We start from the raw sequence: 25,904 nt of genomic DNA, 5'->3' as shown, positions 1-25,904 counted from the left end.
GTCCAAGCCTCTCGAGGAGGTTGTCCACTTGTGGAATTGGATAAGCATCAAATTTGGAGACTTGATTAAGTCGACGGAAGTCGTTGCAAAACCTTCAACTCCCGTCAAGCTTTGCGACCAATACAATGGGACTTGACCAGGGACTATGACTTTCCTCGATTATTCCTATTTCCAGCATGTGCTTGATCACAAGCTCCACTTCAGCTCTTTTTGCCTCGGGAAGACCATACGGACGTTCTCGGAGTATAACCCTGGGCTCTGTCACAATGTCATGCTCAATCAGAGAGGTCCTTCTGGGGTTTTCACTCACTACCTCCGGGACGGACAGGATAACTGTTTCCAACTCCCGTTGCTGTCTGGGACTTAAATCCACACCGAAGTTAAGGCTAGCCATGTGAGCAAAGAGTAAAACGGAGTTGACCGGAGGAGGGATCGGGATCACTATCCTTCCACGGTTTCAGCAGATTTACATGATAAACCCGCTCCCTCAACCAACGATTGGGTTGACTCACCAAATAGTCGAGAAGTCTTTTCCTCTCCTTAACTTCGTAGAGACCTTGCCAATGGGCAAGTAACTTAGAGTGGGAGGTAGGTACTAGGACCATGACGCGATCTCCCAGGCAGAACTCCCAGAGAGACGTGCCACGGTCATAATATCGGACCTGTGCTGCTCTTGTGCCTCTTCCATGTGACTTTTAAGGAGGGGGCAAATTTTACCAAATCTATCGCGTAATTGCACGATATATTCCAATATACAGTATTTGTAGACAGAAGAGCCTCTTCTTCCCATCCTTCTTTTAAGATATCTAATATGCCCTGGGGTTGTCGCCCATACAATAATTCAAAAGGGGACAACCCCGTGGAGGCTTGGGGGAATTCCCGATAGGCAAAAAGGACAAGGGGGAGGAGCTGATCCCCCTACTAATTCCCGTGCAATGGCTTTAGAAGTGGCTGAGCGCAATGGAACAGCTTCGGGTATTTGGTAGCATAATCCATGAGGACTAAAATGTACTTGTGTCCTCGGGCTGAGGGCTCTAGGGGTCCGACTAAATCGACCCCAATTCTGTGAAAGGGAACATCAATTAGGGGAATAGGAGCAAGATGACTATGGTCCTTCTTAGGAATTTGGCACAGTTGACACTCCGGGCAGGAAGTGGAAAAGCGACGAACCTCCTTATTGAATCACGGCCAATAGAAGCAGAGCTTGATCCACTCCAGGGTTTTCTCGGTGCCAAAATGGCCACCTAGGAGGTGGGTGTGTGCTAAGTCACAGACCTGCCGCCAGAAGGTCCGCGGGATTAGCAGTTGCCTCCTCTCCTGCCCGTCATGTTCTGCTATGCAATACAGAAGGTTATTTTCTAACACAAAGTGAGGACCCTGTGGCATCGACTGGTGAGTGCGCTGGCCATTGACCAGGATGACTGCATTTTTGGTAAACTTAAGGGAATCGTCATTCCACTGCTCTCCTTTAAAAGAAGCCGGTGTGTCTCTAAATTGAAACTGCAAAAGGGAGAGAGGGTACAGGCCGACCTCAAGGGGCGTGGTTTCCTCCTGTTCTGTCTCAGCGCTGGTGGATGATGTATTAGCACACGACGGTCCGGGAATTGCCACGTCACTCAGGGATGCCGCTTTGTCTCTCTCCGCCGGCTGGTTACACGCCGTGGAGGCAGCTTGAGACCGCTCATCCCCGTCTACAACTAGGCCTAAGTTAAACCCAGGAGTGATATGTGTCTCACCGCTTTTTATTTTAGACCACTAAAATTTCACCTGAAATTTGGCAACAACAATGACATCCATTGTTAGTTTTAAATAGTTGACATTGGATTATTTTTATAATAATAAATTAAGTTTACATAAAAAACAGCATGTTAATCATTACTACAAAAAAAATCCAAATCAAATCATAACAGAGCTGGTGTTAAAGTTGTAGACAAAGATGACAAATGAACCCCGATGTTATATTGTAGGTGTTTTGGCTTTGCTTCTGCCTGGACTAGAAATTTAGCCACTGCTTAGATGTAGAGCTGGATGCCCTGAGTTTTACCTGCAAGTACTGCATTAGGCATCAAAAGCTATGTGTCTCCTCTTCATCCACAGCACCCAGTAGCAAGCTGTATCATTTTGTCTCACTCTTTCTGGCTTAGTATGACTCATTCTTTTAAAGTTAATCTCAATTTCAAGAAAACTAAATTACAGTTTGACAAAGAGATGGATACCAATTCCCAGTTTCCAGTTTTAAAATAATAATTTTTAGGATAGGCTTTGGAAATTGTCAGACAATTAGTAAACTTCAGTGTGTCTTTAAATATTCACAATTGCATCATTACACACTTTTCTCTTCAGTGGTGGGCCACTCTAACAGATAAAAAAAATGCTATGTATCTGAGCAAAGTAAAATGTTTTGTTCAATAAGCTATTTTATATGCATATTTAGTCCTTGGAAGGCTGTAAGCAGAAAGGCCATGGTTCAGTCCCAGGTGGATGACTGAACTATTACACAAACAGAAACCTCCACTTTTTTGCCATCATTCCGCATGGTCACCAAGCCATCATCTTTCTCATATTCCAGCTTAAGGCCAAGTGACAAACAAAAGACCCTAAAGTGCCTTTCTTTCATTTTCTTACCTTATGGCCACCTAATGAGTCTAGTGCCACCGAGGCTTCTCAGTTCACAGGTCACTTCTTCCTTATAGGCCTAGCCCATGCTGAACCTCGGACTGTTGTGGCAGATGGCTGGGGTCCATGACCGGCCAGGACGCCCCTTCATTATATGCTCAGGGGGAGCAGCCATGGACTGTGCAATACCTCCCCCTGGATGCTAGATGGCTGCCCCCCTGGGTTAGAGTGGTGCCTCGGTTTCCCGCAGGGCTCCATGGGAATTAGAGTTGGGGGCAGCCCTGTTGAGTCCCGCAGGCGCTGCCAGGGGGTGCTGCAGCTGGAACTCCCCTGACCCCTTATGGGCAGTGTTTTCATCACCCAGAAGGGCAGCCGGAACTCAGCAATCAAGCACCTGGAGCGCTTCTGGGTGAACTATAAAAGGGGCCAGCAGCCACCAGTCCGGCAACTAGAATCAGGAAGAGGAGGAGAACGAAGTTGCCTGGGAGGAGTGCTGGAGGAAGAAGAAGAGTGTGTTTTACTTTGTGTGTTTCTGCTTGGGACTGTGTACAGCCTGTGGGACATGGGGAAGATGTGGGCCCACAGGTGAAGAAAAATAAATAGTTTATTTATTTTACGTGTGCTTCCATGTCAAGTTTGTGTCGGGTCGGGCACCTATACACTGCCTTTTCGCACTGTTGATAGGTCATCTACAATCTATGAGTCTTTGTGTGTTTTGGCACAGAAAAAAGGTTAACAGAATCTTGTTACATTTCACTCTGGTTTTCCACTAATTCTAACTTGTTAAAATTATTAAATAAGGATGTGAAACATGGATGATCCCCTGCCACTCCCTAGACATGCATTTATTAACCTAGGCATTCAATTAGCCTATTTCAAGACAGATCCCATTTGTACCCCATGAAGTTAATATCCCTGTGCAGTCGTCAGTTGTCTACAGTAGGAACCAAAAGGTTTTTCTAAGATTAATGTGGTGCAGCCATCTGAAGTATTATCACATCTGAGCCCTTAACATGCTTTCTGCCCTTAACTTCCTCAGCACCTGGAGTCACTTCTCACAATAATACTGCAAGGTGGTGCCAATTTTGCTCTTTAAATGCTGGGAAATGCTGTGGTGACATTTACTTAGCAATTTTGCAATGGCATTCTTCAATCATTTCCATTAGGAGGAAAAGAATGAAAATAAAATGGTTTTTGATTACTTCCAAGCACTAACTGAACTACTGTTTCTGCAGTTGAATTTTTTTTCTCCGTATTTTTTTCTTAAAGAATTGAACATTTTTTTTCCATTTAAATGCATTTCCATGTTCTGTAGTCTCCAGAGGTGATGAGATACTGAAATTGGATGGCTGATTAGAAAATGAAACATAAAAACTCTCAGACAGGAAAATGATTATTTTACTCTAGTTAGATTTTAAGATATTACATAACCATCATGCAAAATGTCCCATAATTTATCATCCCTTTGGTAAGTCTTATCTAATATTAGTCAATAATACGTTTTGACTATTTTACAGTTGTGGTGTTTTCAAAATAATACATGTTTTATTTATACTTTTTAAACTTGTTCTTTAAATATTTTTGGGTGCTGTTCTTGAGCCTGTATATAACCTTTTTGTATAAATATTTGAGCTTTTTGGCACTTGCAGCATTGTGCCCTGATGAATTCATTGGGATTAGCGCTGATGATGCTGTTGCTATGACAGGAAATTTTTCTCTAATTTCAAGGCACGCTCATTCCATTTCTGGAAAATTAAAGTGCCCAGCATTAAACAGGAAAACAAAAATACTACTTTTTAACGTTTAAGAGATGGAAATCCAGTGTTTAGAAAATTACTGAAAACCTGGTGTCAGGAGAAAGAATTACAAAGACAGAGTAGTATCTGAGGCCATCAAAACCAAATCTAGTGTGGAGAAGAAGGTAAAATGAGCTCTTAGTTCTCAGTGTCGGGTGATTTCAAGGCTTGCATTTGGGTTCCTTCCTTGTCAACATGCCTAGATATACTGTAGGTATTGTAGATTTACTGACTTTACAAAACTTGATCTGGTTTATAGGATAGTTTACATCTGCAGCTTGGAAACAAATAATAAAATGGTGTCAAATTATTTTAAGCCATTCACAAATATGCTCAGATAGCCACAGATCCAGACAGTAATCATAACTTGACCTAAACCTTCATCTGTCCGAAGTGCACCAACTCAACAGAGTTCCACTTAAACTCTTTGTTTTTTGAAATCCATTCTGTATTTACAGATCTCAGTATTAGTGTATAGCTCTAATGTATCCATTAACTAAACCCACGTAAAACCAATAACAGGGTCTCTGGGAGGTGAAAGCTGTACTGGAATTTTTGAATGGTAGGTAAGAATCACACATGAATAGAGTGCTAGTCCTTTTGTAGGGCACACTCATTTACAAAATTACACATACCAAGCAATTTAAAGCTCTTAGTTAAAATAACAAACATGTCTTTGGTAGGAAAAGCAGAGTACCCAAAGACAGAGATCACAGAAATGAGCAAAACATGTTAACTCCTTGCAAATTCCATGTGACTTGAATGGGAGATCTTCCTGGGCTTTCAGTGTAATAGCTTTTTAGTGGTTCCCTGTGAGCCTTCTGACTATGAAAGTGGTCAAGTGAACTGTATAAACATATTGTGATAGGTAGCAAGGTGAACATGGACATCGCAGACAGGAAATGTTGGGAAAAGGCAAGGCTAAGGTACAGCAAAACAACAAAATGAGACATAAGGATATGATGTCAACATGCCATTGCAAAATAGTAGTAATGCTAGTGAAGTTTTGCTTTAGCAATGCAGTTTGAGTTTTATCTGTAATTATTCCTCACCTATTTTGTTTTTCTATTTTAAAATTTATGATTCATTTAAGAAGTGATGCTTCTAGCCATTAAGCCAAAGTCAAAGTAACACAACATAAAAAGAAGCTGGAGGAAATGTTCCATCAAATACTATCTATAAGTAAATTACACTATTTAGTTTTCAAAAGACATAACTGTTGCCTGTAAATTATGTGTCTGCTAAGCCACAGTCTACTCTGAAGACATATTTTCATAGTGGATTCCCAAGACAAGATCCACATCAAAATTATATGATATAAATTATGTAATTTAATTCACACAAAAATTATACAATAATTTTTGCAGCTTTCATTGCTGGTGTTTCCTTCTAGAAGACAGTAGACTGCTACTCAAAGAATGCTAAAATTTATTATCCCAACTTAAAACACATTTTTAAACCTTCCTGATTAACAGTTCCCAATGGTGTTGTAAGGTTACTGTTTGCTCTGCCAGCTATGTGTCTCTACTTTACAACCAACAGTGTGCTAAAAAATATAAACTGAACATGATTGGTATCATACTCTCAGTAGCCTTTATCATACTTATAGTTTCTGCTATAAGTTGAATATTTAATTTGGTATGCATTAGTGTTACTATTAGAAAATGTCTAGTTATTAGTGGTCCATTTATTGATATTTTCCTTGTGATATACAGGTTAATTAAAATCATTTTGTTGAAGATTTTATAGCAATAATTCACATTCTTAAAAGTTGTTTAATCTAATATCCTAGCAGTGTGGAGATTTCTGTATAGATGGCAAATCTTAGATACGGTAGTATAATGTCATATAATGTCATGAGTGAAGGAGGTTGCAGATGGACTGGAGACCCAACTGGGGTTGTTGGTCAAACCTTTCCTGAAATAGAAGCCAAATTAACTGGATTAGCAGTGGGGAGGATTTCCTAACAGGGAAGTATGTTCTCCCAGGATTCTGCATGTCAGTGTTCCTCTGGTATTATACTGGTTTAAACACCCATAGGGCTGCAAGGGATATGTATTTTGAGTAGACAGCCCAGTTGGGAACATCCACAGCCATTGTAGGGAACTCCTGAGAGACAGCTGCCTTGCCCTCATGTGAATTCAACTGGAAGTGCTTTTGGAATATGCTTCTAATGTACCAGAAGAACTCTCGGGTGTGACTTTAAGAGAAGCATCACCTGCTTAGGAAGAGAACTTAGATTTGGGAGAGGAGAGAAGTAGAGTAGGAGGTTTTAGAAGTCTTAAGGTAATTAAAGCAAGTATATTATGTAGTATTTAAAAAACAAGTGTTTTTCTACCATAGACATTGTGTCAGTTAAGTCCTGGGTCAGGGATACAAGAAGCCATAGCTCCATCACACATACTGTATCATCAAAACAACAAGAAAATGCAGCTGTAAAGGAGCTATTACAAAAAAAAACATTAATTTCTATGTTGTATTCTCTTTCTTTCTCACTTTTTTATTACAAAAGGCCTAATGGTTTTGAAGTGCTTGCCTTAGACGGAGTGAGTAGTGGAGTTCTTCAGTTTTGCACAGCATCTGAAACCACAGACTGGCTACGAGCAATATCAACAAACATCAATGACTTAACACTACAAAACGTATGTTATATTTTTCACTATGTACTATTAGAATCTGCACAACAACTATGTGTAATAATATTATTGTATACTGAATATGTGCAGTATATGAGACTGTATCAATATACGTTTACAGCATCCACTTTAAATGTGCTATAGGGTAGCATGTCTGAGATACTGTACAGTATATAATACGGCTTAGCTATTTGCTTCTTTGCTGTTTATTTACATTGATGACTCCACCATAGCTATCCATTCACCCATTCTTTATTGAACCCACTTAATTTAGTTTATGATTGCATGAAATTGTGCTTTTTCTTAGCATCATCAACTCTGGAAGGGGTATCAGTTGCACTGCAATTATTTAACTCTTTTTAATATAATACAACTTTATATTTTGCATTAATGGTTGTTTCTTATTTTTCTCACTTTTGACATGTTTTAAAAATTTTTTATATTGTTATAATATTGTGCAAGGCTAAATTTATCTGCAGTCAAGTTTATACTAAATGACGTTAATTACTGTTCTTTACAAGTTTAGATACCTAGTGTGTTAAATGTTTACACAACATTTATCACATATAAATTCAAAACACATTGTTTATATGAGGTTGTGTGCAAGAATCTGACATTGTGTCTTCAAGCACCTCTCTCGTTCTGATGCTTTCTGGATCCTCCTGCTTAGCATTCCCTCCAGTTCCAGGCAGCTCAGGGATATAAAGTGGCAAGTCATTCTTCACTGTCAGCCTCTTCATAAAATTTTAGGGTAGAACTCCTGTATTAACAGCAGCAGTAAACTGAAATGCACAAAGCATGTGTTGTACTTACTTTTTTAAACATTTTAAATGTTTATGTTTAATGCTTTCCGCTACAGCAGAAAGAGAATGGCTCTTACTTCCAGTTCTAATTATTATGCTCCGATTGTAAATTTTAGGTGTTTTTACAAAACACATACTTTTTTGTTTAGTTCATGGTTGTTTTTATTGTCAAATAATAGTAATAGTAGTTGTATTATCACATATTATCACAAATTCTTACTTGTATGTGCAGCATGCAACATGTCACCACTTTCTGGTCTAGTGATAAATAAGAACACTACAGTGTACTTCATTTTATTTAAAACAAAAACCTTTCACTCAGTACTTTAGGTGGGAATCTTCTCCATTTCTGTTGCTTACATAAAGCATCTATTTATTTTTTGTATTTATCATACTGTAAATAATCTGAAGATCAAATGGAGTCAAGTGAAAATGTATACCCCTTGAAATGTTTTTTCTTTTTAATATTTTTGAGATATCAAGATTTTGATCCTTATTTAAACAGTATCTATAGACATATGAGATATAACACACCACATATAAAATTTTGAAGTCCATTTTGTAATTACAATAAAAATAAATGCATATTTCACATATACTGTATAAAAAGTAACTACACTCCTACATGTATCATGACTTTAAATCTTATTTTATGCCTAAAATAAGAAACAGCCACACCAGATTACGTGCAAATGATTACAATGTCATTAGAGAGGATCCGGCCTGAACTTGTGTTATTTAATCCTCAGACATTTAGTGCGGTTTGCTCTTTGTTGCTGAAGTGTGTGTTACTGCCATGCTGAGATTGAAAGAGCTCTGTAAGGCTCTCTAAGGTTCTATACACTTATGAAACTGGGAAGGGATTTAATACAATTGGAAATCAAACATTTCATTGTCCAGAAGATCATCTACAAGTGGAGAAGGTTTCAAACAAATGCCAACTTGTCCATGATAGGCCACCCCAGCAAGTTCAACCAGAGAGCAGAGTGGAAGATGCCAAAAGAAGTCTACAAAAACTGTAAATACTGTTTATATGAAGATCAAATCTTGACAAGTCCAAATGTGTTTAAAAAGAAAAAAATATATCATGGGATGTACTTAACTTTTTCACATGAATACATTTGTGTTTATATACGAGTATGTTAAATCCAAACATCCCTGCATCAAATACTATATAAGCTTTAAAATAAACAGAACGCAAATAAATTTTCATATTAATTTAAATATATATGTATAGTTAAGTGTGGCATACTTGTGCTCTGGTTAGTGCTCCTTACTCTCAACTCCAAGAAACTGAGTTAGTATCATGGCTCAGTCCATGCCTCTGTGAGTACTCATCATTTTGCCAAAACCCCAGAAACAGAAAAACTGAGTAAAATAAAAATGATAAATTGACCTCAAATGAGTGAATAAGGCTGTGTTTCACTGTCTCCTGTGATGGATCGACTCTCTGTTCAACCAGAATAGGATATGGTTACACTTGACTTTAGATTAAATATAGAAAATGGATAGTTTGATAGACTTGATCAATGATGGATTACATGTGTTAAAGAACTGGAATTCATGCCTGTTAAAAAAAACGTTGCGCTTATTTTATAATCATAACTTTAAAACATACGTAGTATGAGTGTTGATGCTTTTATTGTATGATCCCAGACATGAACATGATAGTAACTTTTTTACATACTGTACTCTTTAATTCTTTTGACACTTATGAAGTTAAAATTTAAATTAAAAAAAAATAGTGAAATAATGTGAAACATAAAAATAATGAATAATTCTCCAATGGAATGTCAGTTCATGCCCTTTCAAACAAGAGATGGCTGGTCAAGGTTCATCAACCGTGGTAGGGTGTGGGAGACACACAAGTCATGTACATGCCTGATCAGACAGAGGTCCCATGAGTATGCTGGCCAGGAAACTTAATGACAGGCTGAATAACATTCCTGATGTAGGTAGCATTTGTGAATGTTCTCTCCACAAACACCAAGCACAAATAAGCACTGTAACTGATAGCACCCCACACCTCAATACCCCCCATACTTCACTAGGTCTCCGCTGGACACATAGATGACCATCACTATTTCTCAAGCAGAGTCTGTTTACATCACTTGAGACAACAGACTGACATTCCAATCAGCCTGTTCAAGGTACCACTGAAAGTGTGCATGCAGAGAAATGAGTGGCAGTCATGCTAGGAGAATGCATGACCACAGTCCTGCTTCAAAAAGACAATGGCATATGGTCTGAGTGAATACTAGTGTGACAGTGGAATTGATTGCAAAGTCTGTTAATTACACAAATGGTGCACAAAGACATCTACTAGGCATCAAAAAACACTTCACAGATTGCTGTTCCATATTTGGTAACATCAAAGACTTTTCCTTAATGCTTCAAGTACCACATATTGATGGTAATGGTGTGACCTTTACCTTTCTATTGCCCACTGCCTTTCAGATTGGTATGACAGATGTTTAGCAGGATGATATGAAGGAACCCCACAGTGACACATTAACTTCTGGAAATTCTGTGATAAGAGATCAGTAGTGAAGCACAATTTTTAAATAAATAAGCTAGTCCCTGAGCGTACAAGTTCCACATGGGAGCGGGGTTTGTGCATACTGCACCATTGTGAGGTTGATTGGGGTGCTTGACTGATTGTGCATTCATGTGCGAAAGCAACTGGGTCAGTCATGTGCCTCATTGGCACTTTGGAGTAGGCAGACAACACATGCACCAAATTAGGCAGTTTAAAGGGAGCCTGCATGATAGAGCAAAGTCAGATCAGATCAACAAGAGGGAAAGGAGCCCATGATGTTATGGAGTGTAGGCAGGTGATTGGGAATATGCCCTGGGGGAGTGAGCAGCAGGTCTGAACTCGAGTATGGGGTATGGAGCGGCCCCATTGTGTGGTGTCTCCCTTTAGACGTAGGACTGGCTGAGGGAGATGGGAGTGGGGTTCGGTGTGATGTTCTATTGATGCTTACAGACAGGTGGTAAGAACCCAAACCTAGTATCGTTGGATGACTGCACCTGTGGGTGGACAAGGTCCTGATGGGGTAAGCTGAGGAACCACCAGATTTTAGAAAGAGGCCTGTGATTTTAGCCTTATGTTTATTGAAATGTCCATTTGGATTTTAACCTCCACTTTTTGATACTTTAATTTTATGGATTATTTATTTATTAATTATTAATGGATGGAGCACTGCACTATTTGAACTTTGGATTTTGTTTTAATAAAAGCACTTGGCACTTTTGCACCAATCCCTTGCTGACTGTATGTGTCCTCATTTGCCTGGCTCATCTCAGTTCATGAATATCAATAGTTCTGGGATCAAGATGCTCCCTGAAACAATAAGGAAGTGTGTACCCAACCTGGACCACTGCAAGTCTTGCATTGTAATCTCATCAAGGGTATAGTTCTAAAATTAATATGACAGCATACAGGAAGCTGATATAGGCAAGCTATTTATAGATTCATGTGTTGGTTGTGTTTACATGAAAAAACCAATCTAGCAGGATTTTGATGTAATCTGTTGATACACTGGGATCATTTAATTAGGCAATGAATTTGAAAAGTGATGGAAGTTTGCATTTCTGCATTGAGAAAGAGAGGAAAGTTGGTACTTCAGTAAATTTTGTTATTTTCAAAGCTTAGCATGTTGTCAATTGTAACACAATGGTCAGGCCATTCTCTGTTGGGTCTGTACATTCTTACAATACTCTCAATGGGGTATTCACTAGGTACTTGAGTTTTTTTATTTTTTATTTTTTTCCAAATTCCACGAATGCACATATTTAGATTAACTGATGACTATAAACTGAGTCAGCGTGATTTGAATTGGGTCTTGCCTCAAGTCCATTGTGGTCAAGATAGGATCCAACTCTGCATAACCCTGAATTCAACAAAGCAGGTATGGAAAATGCATAGATGAATGAGAACACACTACTCCAAGGCTGTTAACAGTGGAAAATGAGACGAGGTTTGCTGTGACCAATATCTTGTAAGGAAGAGTCAAACTGTGAGCTAAGCAGGTATCTCACAAGAAGTAGTTCAGCTTTGACACTGCTGAGTTAGTAGAGAGCCATTCAATAATGTTGCTGAAGCAGGCGATAGGATTGCATGTATCCAATATATATTTTCTTACAGAAGTGAGTATCATCTACAAAACATTGGAGCAATTTTTGTGCTGCTATTAAAAAAGAATAATTTTAGAAAATTAGAAAATCAGAATATTAGAACATTCCAGACAAGAACAGGCCATTCAGCCCAACAAAACTTGCCAGTCCTATCCACTTTTTTCTTCTAAATAAACATCAAGTCTAGTTTTGAAAGTCCCTAAAGTCTTACTGTCTACCATGCTACTTGGTAGCTTATTCCAAGTGCTTTCGGTTCTCTTTGTAAAGTAAAACTCCCTAATGTTTGTGCAACATTTACCCATGTTTCCAACAGTGTCCCCTTGTTCTTGATTAACTCATTTTAAAATAACAGTCTCCATCCGCTTTTATCATTTTAAACACTTCAATTATATCACCTCTTAATCTTCTTTAGCCTAAACTGAAAAGGCTCAGCTCTTTTAATCGTTCTTCATAATTCATCCACTGTAGCGCTGGATTGAGCCTAGTTGATCATCTCTGGACCTTTTCTAGTACTGCTATGTTTTTTATAGACTGGAGACCAAAACTACACACAGTACTCCAGATGAGGCCTCACCAGTGCTATAAAAAGCTTGAGCATAACCTCCTTGGACTTGTACTCCACACATCGTGCTATATAACCTAACATTCTGTTAGCCTTCTTAATGGCTTCTGAACACTGTGTGGAAGTTGATACTGTAGAGTCCACTACGACTCCTAAATCCTTCTCATATGGTGTACTCATGATTTTCAGACCTCCCATTGTGTATTTGAACCTAACATTTTTACTTCCTATGTGTAATATTTTACACTTTGACATTAAATTTCATCTGCTACAAATCTGCCCAAGCCTGTATGCCGGCCCCAACACTGACCACTGTGGAACACCACTCATAACATCAGCCAATTCTGATAAGGTTCCTCACACCATCACTCTCTTTCCTGTATTTGAGCCAGTTCTGCACTCATCTAATATCATCACACTGAACTCCCACTTCTTTTATTTTGATGCCCAACCTCTCATGTGGCACTTTATCAAACACTTTCTGACAGTCAATATAAATAATATCATACGCTACACTTTGATCATACCCTTTTGTTGCTTCTTCATAGAATTCTGGCAATGTTAGGAAAACATGACCTCCCTCTTCTGAACCCATGCTGGCAGTTCAGAACAACTCCTGTATTTGCCGTGTGCTACACAATCTTATCCTTAATAATTCCTTCCATTAATTTTGCTGTGATGCATGTTAAGCTTACTGGCCTATAGTTGCTTGGATCTGCCATGTCACCCTTTTTAAATAAGTGGACTAGTGGGCTCTGCCCCCTGCTTGCTTCGCTCACCAACCCCTGTGCGGTCCCTAGTCATTTCCCGGATCTGCAGCTTGCGACGAATCATGCTGTGCTTTTGGATAAACACGAATATCAACTCTGTCTTTGATATCTCCATCTTTCAAAACTATTATAGCTGAAAATTCTTCACATGTTGGTTTATTATGTATGCAAACGTAATCTTTTGGATTCATAAAGAAATCCAAGAAAAGTTCTTTGTCCGTGTTTTTCAGATAAATTTTGTGTAAAGTGCAATACTTTTGGATGTATGGATTTGTATCACCTGAAATTGTGAATTTCTAATACGTCCGATCATTTAACTCTTTTGATTCTATGTTGCATCGCTTCTCCGTGATCATAAATATAAACCTGACCAAATTGTGGTTTCTTTGAAATTAAGCTTATAGTAGCTTTAATTGTTGCGGGACCACAGAGTCTCATAGCATATTGTCCTGAATTGTGTAAATTTCGTTTTGAGCATTGAATGATGCAAACATGAACAGATTATTGTAGATTCAGATATTTTGCCTTTAATGTTTGTGGATTTCACTTTCACCAAACAACAAATCTTTTAATTCTCACAGATACGCCTCTTCATTGGGAAGAAACACTACTTTTCCCTGATGGCAACACGAATTAGATGATCTACAAGTCTCCGACTTAAAGTTTAAATCTGAACAATATATTTGATCTCTTTTTGCTGTTCCATTATTTCACCGAGTAATAATTTGCGCTAATGTGCTTTCAAATTTTTGTACTTCCATTATCTGTAACACGCTCTGCATGTGTATTGCACCAGCGTTTTTGAATTCTTTATGATGTTCTACTTTGTCATCTACTCTTTGTCTTTTATTTCCGGCCTTGGGTGTGGTTAAATCTCTTGGCACAAAGTCTCGTCTGAAGGGACGTGAAAGTGTCTCTCTGGGAAAATTGTGTCTTGTCTCTCTTCCCAAGATTTTTTTATCATAATAGAGAGATGTGTTTTGGATTTAATTTATTTTAAGAGAATAAAATACATAGAATAATGCACAGTTCAGTCAAAGATGCAGGCTTGTAAGCAATACAGTGGTTACAGCCATTATGTTTTAAAAAATAAACATGCACAAAAACAAATTCATCAATCCAAAAAGAAATATGCTGTAATTGTAACTTAGTTATTTCCTAAACATGTCTGAGATACTCAGTATCTCTTCCTCAATTATATTTAATTAAAAACAAAGTCACACTTCATATATTAATTTGGTATTAATGAATGAGAATTTTCATCTGTTAATCAATACATACATTTAGTAAGTTTTGCTCTTATCTTAATACATAATTTGCCTGCCTCCTCACTCACTCACTCACGTCCGTCCGAAGCCGAATGCGCAGTCGCCTTCTGCGCAGCTACCCGAAAAACCTTACGAGACCGACATCCAACTCCAACATCGTGGCAGGCAGCGGATTTACGGCCGCAAAAATTCAAAGAGAAAGGCGACTTCGATTAAAGCTCTAGAGGCCTGAAAGGCAATTTCGACTGCAGCTCGAGGCCTAATTACGCATTCTGATTCAATTACGCATTCATTCAATATACCTATATCAGGTTTGTGGTGCTTATACTTATTACTATTCCACATTGTACTGGAACATTCATCATTCAATATTATACTATAGGCCTGGAAAATTCATCAACTAACAGTACAAGCCTGTACAGTAATGAGTAAAGCGGACTACAATCATTACAAAAAAACTTCTTTGTTACTTATCATTTGTTCTTCATACACTGCTGACACAAACTCGTGCCCGTTTCATCTTACGTTGTCGAAACGGGCTCTTTGTCTAGTTTTAAATAAAATGTTCATAAATAAACCTGCTATATTCCAAATATGTTTGAATAATTTTATTTGTAAAGAAGAGGTTTCAATAAATCAATTAAATGATTACTAAAGAAAGCATTATGTAATTTTTTAGATATTAAATAATAAGTCACATAATGGCACATTGCAATTGTTATAAGATAGAAATGATGGGCAGGCTGAAAAATTACTGACAATGAATAAAAGAATGATGCTTCATCAAAATGAGTAAATCAGTGTTTGTTTCAAAATATTTGAAATCCAGCTTTAGAGTATCACAGCTGTCACACAGGTTATATGGGGTAAGCAGAGAAGACAGGAACTGTAGAGTGTTCATTTCAGATGCCTGTTTTTGAGTAACAGTGTCCTGATACATATCTTGAACCTGGCAGGATGTCGATATTGTTGAATCCTGCTTAACGTTAAGATTCTAAAAGCACTTAGATAAAATAAGCCATCATCAGCAACCTGAAGGATGCCTAAACAACCTATTCAACATGCAGCTTAATGGTCAATATAAGTGGGGTAGCTTTAGTTCATAAATGGGCTCATCACTGAGTTTATTTCATGCTTGGTTAGTTTTAACAAAGGAAAATCAGGAGGCTGAGAAACATCATTTTGTCTTCCCAATTCTCTTTATTTTCTACAGAAAAACAGTGTAGAGGATAATGACTACCTGTGTTGGAGGCTGGTATGGCAACTGCTGTCGACACTTCCATCCATAAAAGATATTTATGACAAGAGATACCAAAGCAAAATCCTATAGCCCCAGTTCTACAATGCTTTGACTCTGGGGCAATGAAATGTAATGGGCAGACATGCCTTTAATTAGTTTGAGTATAATAAAAAACACCACTTTTAAAATCTAACAATTTAATTTTTGTGCACATTTAAAAAAAGCCTTTAAATAAAAGAGAAAAAAAAGAAAAATTTGGGTTGTAATAGCCATGTGTTGTAGGAAATTGCCGGGAAACCACAAATTTATAAGGTAGCTATACAACACAACGACTTAATTCTAATTTTAAAGGCCTAAATAAAGGGTGTAAAAATTAAATGAAATTACATTTTTCAAGCCGTTGTTTTACATAAATATCAGAATAAATTAACAAAAAGGAACAATAAGAAAATAATGGAGGGAAACGCATCAATACATGTAAGGTAAAAGGGCCTTATACAGTATATAAAGTTTCAATATTCTGTCTTGAAACCTATAAAATTGGATTTACTTTAATTCATTTAGAAAGCAAAAAATGAATTGGAGGAACAATCAACAAAAAGTGATATTAAAAAAGGAATTTATTTAAATGAAGTTTATATAATCAAACAAATATTTCCTCATGCTATATTTGAAGTTCCAAGTTATACCTTAAAAGATGTTGGAGTGAAACAAAAGGAAAAGTAACAGTAACCAAGGTTGATAGAGGATGATGGTTTGTGCTGTATATTTTTTTGAAAATCTCATATTGTAGGTCTTAAAACATTTGGTGGGAAAATTTTGACGAGAATAGGAATGACCAGATTAAGATGAAAAATATAACAATAAACAAAGAACAAGTCAAGCCTACTTGACAGACAAATCAAAATATCTATTTCACTGCTGCAAAAACCCTGAAATGAAGTTACAGATGAGAACATAAAAAATATAAGACAGCAATAATTTTCTTTTTACTCAGCTAGTATACATGCAATTGATATTTTCAAAGTGTGGATTTAGTAGCCACAGTCCAAAAATCTTCTTTTGGCCCAAAACAGACTATTTCTTGAAACACAGCTGCTGTACTGCAGTACTACTTATCTGAATCTGACATTTTGACTTAAGTGCATTTTATTGTTGTGTTTTGTTCTTTTAAATAAAGTAAAATAAAAAAAAATAATTTTATAAGATTAATAAACTCTAAAATGAATATATTTACAATGTAATGTTGAAACACTGTACATGTAATGTAATGCTGGTATTGCATAGATAGTTCATTTTTACTAGTCTTTGCAAGATTAATTCTCCTTATATTCTGATTGGCAGTTTGTGTCATGCAAAACTGGCACACAAGAGTGAGACAGCTGCCAGTCTGTGATCTGATAAACAATCAAGATTAAAGCATGAAAGTTAAAATCATATCCACAAGATAGTCCAACTTTCTTACATTTGTGCGGAATCTGTCCTTAATAAGTTTCTATCTACAGTATGTCCCCATGTTTAAGAATGAATTTTGAAGTAACAGCTGGGTATCAACTGTACTAATTCGCTTCATAATTTGAAAGGGCTGCCCACCTTCATTCGTACTGCTGACTCCTTCAATGTATTTAAGAAGTGATTGAAGATCCATCTGTTTTGTGAATATCTGTCGAATTGAAAAGAAGAAAAAAACAAAAAACCTTTGCGCTATGAAACTTTATATTCTTGGTTATTTGTTTTAAGTGTACAGTGATCCCCTGCCTATTGCGGAAGTTACATTCCAGACCCATCAGCGACAGGTGAAAATCCGCGATATAGAAAGATCATATAAATAAACATTTTTTTATAGTTTAAGCCTTAAAATACGCCTCCCACATGCTTTAAACACACGTAAACTTATTAAAACACACTTTGTAAACACATATGATATGTGGATGTCGGGCTAAGGATATGAGTAACATCTCTCTATTATAAAAAAATCTTGGCAGGGAGACCAGGTAGATGAGACGTGATCTTCTCAAAGACAATTTGACATCCTACGAGAGACATTTTAATGTCACACGAGACAAAGCAGTGAGACAGAAGGACAGCTGCTGTACAGGCTTTTAAATGATTGGCATGCAGCGTGACAAGCAGAACACACACCTTGCCAGAATCAGCACAAAGCCAGCAGTTGATCTGTCCGCATCCCCTTAGCATGTGTTCAGCTTCCCCCCTTCACAACATGAGCGGGAGAGACACGAAGTGACAGGAGCATAGCACGCCTCCATGGGGGTTGAGTGAAGCGATCGAGACCAGATCATCTCGGAGAGACACTTTGATGACATGCGAGACTAGACATTACAACCTTAGGAAGTACAATCCATGAGACGGTGACTTTTGCTTGTCACACTCTGCTTACAAACAATTTAAATCAAGTTCACGGACATCTAACCTAGCAGTTGTTGGAATGCTTTTGGCAGACACACTTCAGGTGCTCCCAGCTGTTAAAACAATGACAAGCAAAACACACAGCATGCCAGCAGCAGCTGCAGGAAGGCAACAGATGATCTGAGTGCTTCTCCTTAGTGTGCGTTCAGCCCTCACCCCACCCCTTCAGAACGCTAATGGCAGAGACACAAAGTAGCAAAAGGACAGCTGCTGTACAGGCTTTTAAATGATTGATGCAAAGCATGACAAGCAGAACACACAGCTGGACAGCAGCAGCAAGACAGCAGCTGAAGCGATCGCATCTCTTTATCGTGTGTTCAGACCCCCCTTTCACAATGCGAGTGGCATTATAAGTCTTGCGAGAAAGAGATTTAACTACGCCCGGGGCAAGAAATAAAGGACAAATATTGTTTTTACAAAAGTTTTAAAGTAAACATGAAAATAATGCATATGTAACAATTCCCATGAAAATAACAATCTCTTTAAATTGTTTATCTGGTAAACCAAACCCGTGGGTGGGCGAGCGAAGTGAGCAGGGGGCAGAGCCCCCTTAGTAATAATAATAATAATAATAAATCCGCGATATAGCGGGGGCGCGATAGCTGAACCGTGATATAGTGGGGGATCACTGTAATTGCTTTGATTGTAAATGTATGAGTTATTATTTCTTTACTTCACTTCTGGCAATCAACATTTGTTATCTGTCCTATTATACTTGCTGAACAAACAGGCCCTAGCCTAATGTTACTCGATTGTTTACCTCGTTAGTAAGTCTGCTAAGCAAATAAATGTAAATGTAATTCTATCCTGGGTGTAATAAGTGAATCTACCCTTTTAACTGTATTACCCAGAGTGCTGTACAGTTGATACAAACAGGAAGCAATGAAGGATGCATGTGCTTTAGTGTTGTGCTTATTTGAGCAGCAAGTAAATATGTCAGGGGAATAAAAACAAACTACTTTTTGGTGTGAGAAAAGTGAGTACTTGCTATTGAATCTGTGGAAACCAAGCATCAGTGAATTTATGCTTAAAGTAACTGATTCAGCATAATCGACAGATGCTTCCTTAGCTGTCAAGGACACTTAAAAGACTATTGCACCACTATAATCCACTCAAAACTAGTTCAGGTTCTCCTTCCTCAATGGCTTTAATGCATTTCACTAAGTTTGGCAAAGCTCCCAAACATTTCCATGATTTTACTGAACGCATGGCTAAGCGAAATTAGCAGTGATTGCTCATCATTAAATGAGAATAAAATAGTACACAGTATACCAGGTGAGACCTCTCTAGTGCATTATACAGGTATAACCTAAGTTTGATATCAGTTGGATTAATGTATATAGCATGGTGTTTGGAGTACAACCTAACCTCCTATTAACCTTCTTGATTGCTTCTGTACACTGTTTTGATGTAGTGATAAGTCCACTATGACTCCTAGAGCCTTCCCATAACACGTGTTTTCAACTTTCAAACATCCCATTGTGTATTTAAATGTAACATTTTTAGATGTAATACATTTCATTTAACTTAGTTACATTAAACGTCATCTGCTTGTATGCAGTCCAAGTCTCTCTGTAGCTTATTAGCTGATGCTACATTTGGTATGATCTGCATGCTAACCAGATTGTTGTCTATATCCTTGTCTAGATTGTCTAAGCATATTTTAAAGAGTAGCAGTCCCAATGCTAATCCTACAGAGACGCCACTTCTACCAACACCTAATTCTGAAAACATTCCCCTTATTATAACCATTTGCATTCTGCATCACAGATAAGTTAGTAAGAGGCTCATTGAAAGTAAAAACATGCAGCCTCACTTCTTCTTTAATGAAGCTACGTTACACACCATAGAATGCCATTATGATTTCACCTTGTTCATAAATTATCTAATATTAACTTATGATTCTGCCTTCTCAATCTAAAAATGCAACCCATTTGTATCTGTTAAAGCACAGTACTTCATTTACACTTGAATCCTCCACACACTTCTGTCCCTTGTGTATACAGTATATTGAATATAGCTATTACTATTACAATAGTAATGTAATGTGTGTAAATAGATGTGTAGTGCTGTAAATCAAAAACTGTATTTTATTGTAGAGATACTGTATCTGGTGGTGCAAATATGTAAACACTACCATCTGAGAAACAAACTAATACATATTGAAATATATGATGCCTTGTTGATGTTGAGATATAGGTTGTTGTTATCCCATCATTCAGTAAAGGGTTTTTTACCTCATTTGTGAAGGCATCCTCACTGTTTTTGATAAATAATAATAATAATAATTCATTAGTTAGTCCCAGTACTGTTGTGTCATTAGAGGACTTGATGACAGTGTCATCAACTGCATCACATTCCCTATCATAATCAGTTAATGATGATGCATATTCATCTGTGTTAGTTTGGGTTCCTTCAATGGCTGCTAACTTCAATATATTCCAATCAGTGCATTAACTGTGCACCATTCTGCATCACTTTCATGTGTATCACTGATGATTTGACTTGCCCATGATGTTGTCCATGTACATGGTGCAGAAAAAAAGAAATATAATCCAAGTGATTGATGAAAAGGTATGATTTAACTTTGTAATTGCCCTAACTATTTCTGTAAATTTGACTCAAAAGTGTTATACGTTTGTTGGGCACACCACATGCTAATTAAATTTTAGATTTATTAGATTTATTCTGTCTGCTAGTAAGTGCATAGTGTTGCATTTTCATACTTAAGAAACTTCTGAAATTAGAACACTATAGTCTTTAATTTTTTCTTTCTCATTTGTTTTTAATTAGTACATTTTTAACACCTTTTTCATGAGTAACACTTACATGATGTTTATAAAGTGCTAAGTTAGCTGGTTAGCCATTGGCTGTTTTCTTATTTACACCTCATTTGTGACTGGCAGCTGGTTCAGGGAAAAAAAATAGCTAACTTTCCAAACATCAGAGAAATACAACTAGAGACTTTTGGTGATGTCTAAGATTGTTGACTGAAAGCTAAGGCGGCCTATCTCATCAATCAAAAGCTTTAATCAAAAGTAGATATTGATCTTTAAAGAACAAACTTGTCAAAGCAACTGATCAACCAGGATTAAACTGCCTTCCCTAGTAACAGACTTGCACTGAGCAGTCATGCACCATTAAGAAACTAAATCCAGTAAGTATTTTTAAAATTGGTGAAGTAAAGTGCAGTAACACAACAGTTCTCTTAAAAGAGTCATGGTTCCTGCAATGAGTTTGCATGGTAAGTGAAAAGCCTTATGCCCTTATTGATAGATGAGCAAGACAAGAGAAATTAATAATATATATGACATTGAGCTAATAATAATAATAAAAATTCTTCACAAATATATAGCACTTTTCTCTCTACCCAAAGTGCTTCACATAAAGAGTGGGGAGCCACTTCAACCACCACCAATGTGTCACACCCACCTGGATAACTGCAATGGCAGCCATTTTGTGCCAGTACACTCACTCACCTCACATTAGTTATCAGATGATGAAGTGTCAACAGAAATAGCCAGTTAGAGACAGGGGATGATTACGGGGCCAGAATGACAAGGTCATGGAGGGCAATTTAGCTAGGGCATCGGCATACACCCTGCTCTTTACAAATGATACAACAACAACAACAACATTTATTTATATAGCACATTTTCATACAAATAATGTTGCTCAAAGTGCTTTACATGATGAAGAAAAGAGAAAAGAGAAAAAAAGACAAAGTAAGAATTAAAATAAGACAACACAAATTAACATAGAATAAGAGTAAGGTCTGATGGCCTGGCAGGACAGAAAAAACAAACAAAAAAAAATCTGCAGGGGTTCCAGACCATGAGACCGCCCAGCCCCCTCTGGGCATTCTACCTAACATAAATGAACAGTCCTCTTTGTATTTAGGATTCTCATGGAAGGACTTGATGATGATGGTCATGTAGACTTCCGGCTTTTAATCCATCAATGTAGGAACATCATGGTGCTATGATTAGGTGGTGATGGCACAGGTCGCCATCACAGAAAACTGGGAAAAGAAACAGAAGAGAGAGTAGGGGTTAGTACGGATTTTAGAGCCACCATGAATAGTTATGATAGTTAATTGAATATACAGAGCATCAGGATTAAACTAAAATGAAGTTATGAGAAAGCCATGTTAAAGTAATGAGTTTTTAGCAGTTTTTTAAAGTGCTCCACTGTATTAGCCTGGCGAATTCCTATTGGCAGGCTATTCCAGGTTTTAGGTGCATAACACCAGAAGGCCGCCTCACCACTTCTTTTAAGTTTAGCTCTTGGAATTCTAATGAGACACTCATTTGAGGATCTAAGGTTACGATTTGGAATACAAGATGTCAGACATTCCAATATATAAGATGAAGCGAGATTATTTAAGGCTTTGTAAACCATAAGCAGTATTTTAAAGTCAATTCTGAATGACACAGGTAACCAGTGTAGTGACATCAAAACTGGAGAAATGTGCTCGGATTTTCTTTTCCTAGTTAGGATTCTAGCAGCTGCATTCTGCACTAGTTGCAAACGATTTATGTCTTTTTTGGGTAGTCCTGAGAGGAGCGCGTTACAGTAGTCTAGACGACTGAAAACAAAAGCATGAACTAATTTCTCAGCATCTTTCAATGATATAAGAGGTCTAACTTTTGCTATGTTTCTTAAGTGAAAAAATGCTGTCTTAGTGATCTGATTAATATGCGATTTAAAATTCAGGTTACAGTCAACAGTTACCCCTAAATTCTTTACCTCCATCTTCACTTTTAATCCTAATGCATCAAGTTTATTTCTAATAACCTCATTATATCCATTATTGCCAATCACTAAAATTTCTGTTTTCTCTTTATTTAGCTTGAGAAAATTACTATTTATCCATTTAGAAACACAAGTAAAACATTGTCTTAGTGAAACAACAGAGTCGGGGTCATCAGGTGCTATTGATAAATACAGCTGCATGTCATCAGCATAGCTGTGGTAGCTCACGTTATGCCCTGAGATAATCTGACCTAATGGAAGCATGTAGATCGAAAAGAGCAGCGGACCCAGGATAGAGCCTTGTGGAACACCATGTAGAATATCATGTGTCTTTGAGATGTAATTACCACAACTATCAAAGAATTTTCTACCTGCCAGGTAGGATTCAAACCAATTTAAGACACTGCCAGAGAGGCCCACCCATTGACTAAGGCAATTTCTAAGAATATTGTGATCAATGGTGTCAAAAGCGGCATTCAGTTCTAAGAGGATGAGAACAGATAAATGGCCTCTGTCTGCATTTACCCGCAAGTCATTTACTACTTTAAATGACTTTTTTTTGCCTGGGAATCTTTAATGACCATAGAGAGTCAGGACCTTGGTTTTATGTCTCATCTGAATGCTAGCACTATTTTTATAGCACAGTGTTTCCATCACTCCACTGGGGCATTGGGATCCACACAGAGACCACAGGGTAAGCATGTCATGTTGGTTTCTCCAACACCTTTTCCAGCAGCATCTCAAGCTTTTCCTAGATGGTCTCCCATTCAAGTACTAGAACATGCTTAGTTTTCCTCTTCAGGCCGCTCCCATTACAGGTCACCACAACTGATCATTTGTTTCCACCATACAGTATCTTCTTGTCCACCTGCATGTCTTCTCTCACCACATCCATAAACCTTCTCTTATGCCTTCCTTTTTTCCTCTTGCCAGGCAGCTCCAACTCTAGCATCCTACTCCCAATATATCCAGCAACTCTTCTCTCCACATGTCCAAACTAACGCAATCTAGTCTTTGGCCTTGTCTCCAAAACGTTCAAGCTGAGCTGACCCTCTAATGTACTCATTTCTTATCCTGTCTATCCTCGTCACACCCAATGCAAATCTTAACATCTTTAGTTTTGCCACCTCCAGCTGTGACTCCTGTCTTTTTGTCAGTGCTATCGTCTACAACCCATATAACATACTGTAGATGGGCTTCATTCATTAACTTCTCAAAGTACTCTTTCCATTTGTTCAACACACTCTCCTCAATTGTGAGTATGTTCCCATCATTATCCTTAATAACTTTAATCAGCTGCTCATCTTTCCCAGCTTGGCCCCTCAGATTAGCCTATCGGTACAGGTCCTTTTCTCCCTCCTTGGTGTCCAACCTCTCATACAACTTATCATAAGCCTTATCTTTAGCCTTCACCACCTTTCTCTTCACCTTGTGCCTTATATCTGTGTACTACTGTCTATTTTCTTCATCTCTCTGATTATTTCACTTCTTCTTCGCCAACATCTTCCCCTGTAAACTGTCCTATACTTCCCCATTGAACCACCAAGTTTCCTTGTCCTCCTTCCTCTGTCCACATGTCACACCAAAAACCCTTCTAGCTGTCTCCCTTACCACTTATGCTGTAGTTGTCCAGCTATATGGTAACTCTATCTGACCGCCTCCCTGAACTCCTCCTTCCTTTTTTAACTTCCACCATTTGATCCTTGGCTCTGCCCTCACTCTCCTCCTCTTCTTGATCTCCAACATCATCCTACAGAACACCGTCCTGTGCTGACTAACTATGCTTTCCCCTGCATACACTTTGCAGATTCCAATCTCCTTCAGACTGAACCTCCTACACAGGATTTAATCCACATGTATGTATCTTCCCCCACTCTTGTATGTCACCCCGTGTTCCTCCCTCTTTTTCTAAAGTCCACTATCATCTGACCTTCTTCATTCCTCTCCTTGACCCCATACCTACCCATCACCTTCTCTTCCTGTGTTTCCTTCACCAACATGTCCAGTGAAATCCTCTCCCTTGAGTACACTCTCAACCACTTCATTTAATTAACTTCAAAAATCTTATTTCTCATCTATTGCACATCCAACTTGTTGGGCATATGCGCTAACAACATTCTTCATCATTCCTTCAATTTACAGCTTTATAATCATCACACTGTTTGACACTCTTTTCACCACCAAAACACTCTTAGCATATTGTTCCTTCAGGATAGCTCCTACCCATTTCTCTACCCATCCACACCATGGTAGAACAATTTGAACACACCTTCGATATACTCCCCTTCCATCTGGTCTCTTGTACCCACAATATATCAACCTTCTTTCTTTTCCTCATATCTTCTAACTCTTTCCTCATATCTTCTAACTCTCCCTTTACCAGTTGTACTGCCAACATTCAAAGTTCCTACCTTCACTTTCACTCACCTAAGCTTCCATCTCTCCTCCTGCCTGTGGGCCATGTTCTTCTCCTTCAGCCAACAGTAGCCCAATATCCCACAGCACCCTGTTGGGTAACAGTACTGGTGGCAGCCATTGTTGACCCGGGCCTCAACATATCCTGTATGGAAATCTGTATTGTTGCCCACATATTGATCTGGGAAAATTTTCCATTTATTCTCCATTTATCTGGGCTTGGGGCTTGCACAAAGAAACACACTGGTTTGTGCACCCCTTGTGGCTGGGTTACAAGAACCTGCTTATTAATCAGGGTTTACTCCTGGCTTTTTTTTCCCCCCAAACGCATGAAAGCTAGGTTAGCCAGAAATTCCAAACTGAAATGTATGTGGGTGTGAGTATGGGTGTGCGCATAAATGGATAATATGATGGACTGGTGCATTATTCAAGGCTGTTTCCTGCTATATTTCCAGGGCTGCCAGGATAGGCTATGC

At 38.1% G+C, this 25,904-nt stretch overlaps 1 protein-coding gene across 2 annotated transcripts in view; it reads left to right on the top strand.

Moving 5' to 3' along the window:
- sntg2 (syntrophin, gamma 2) overlaps positions 1–25,904 on the top strand; it is a 333,388-nt gene that overhangs the window by 160,689 nt on the left and 146,795 nt on the right. For both annotated transcript variants that reach the window (XM_028798907.2, XM_051924960.1), the window contains exon 9: positions 6,925–7,054. In XM_028798907.2, the coding sequence (XP_028654740.2) occupies positions 6,925–7,054 (130 nt within the window). The remainder of the gene's footprint in view (positions 1–6,924; positions 7,055–25,904) is intronic.

Source organism: Erpetoichthys calabaricus, chromosome 3 (genome assembly GCF_900747795.2).
Source record: "Erpetoichthys calabaricus chromosome 3, fErpCal1.3, whole genome shotgun sequence".
Classification (NCBI taxonomy): Eukaryota; Metazoa; Chordata; class Cladistia; order Polypteriformes; family Polypteridae; genus Erpetoichthys; species Erpetoichthys calabaricus.
Note: the sequence above shows the minus strand (reverse complement) of the source record. Positions and strands in the feature narration are given on the sequence as shown.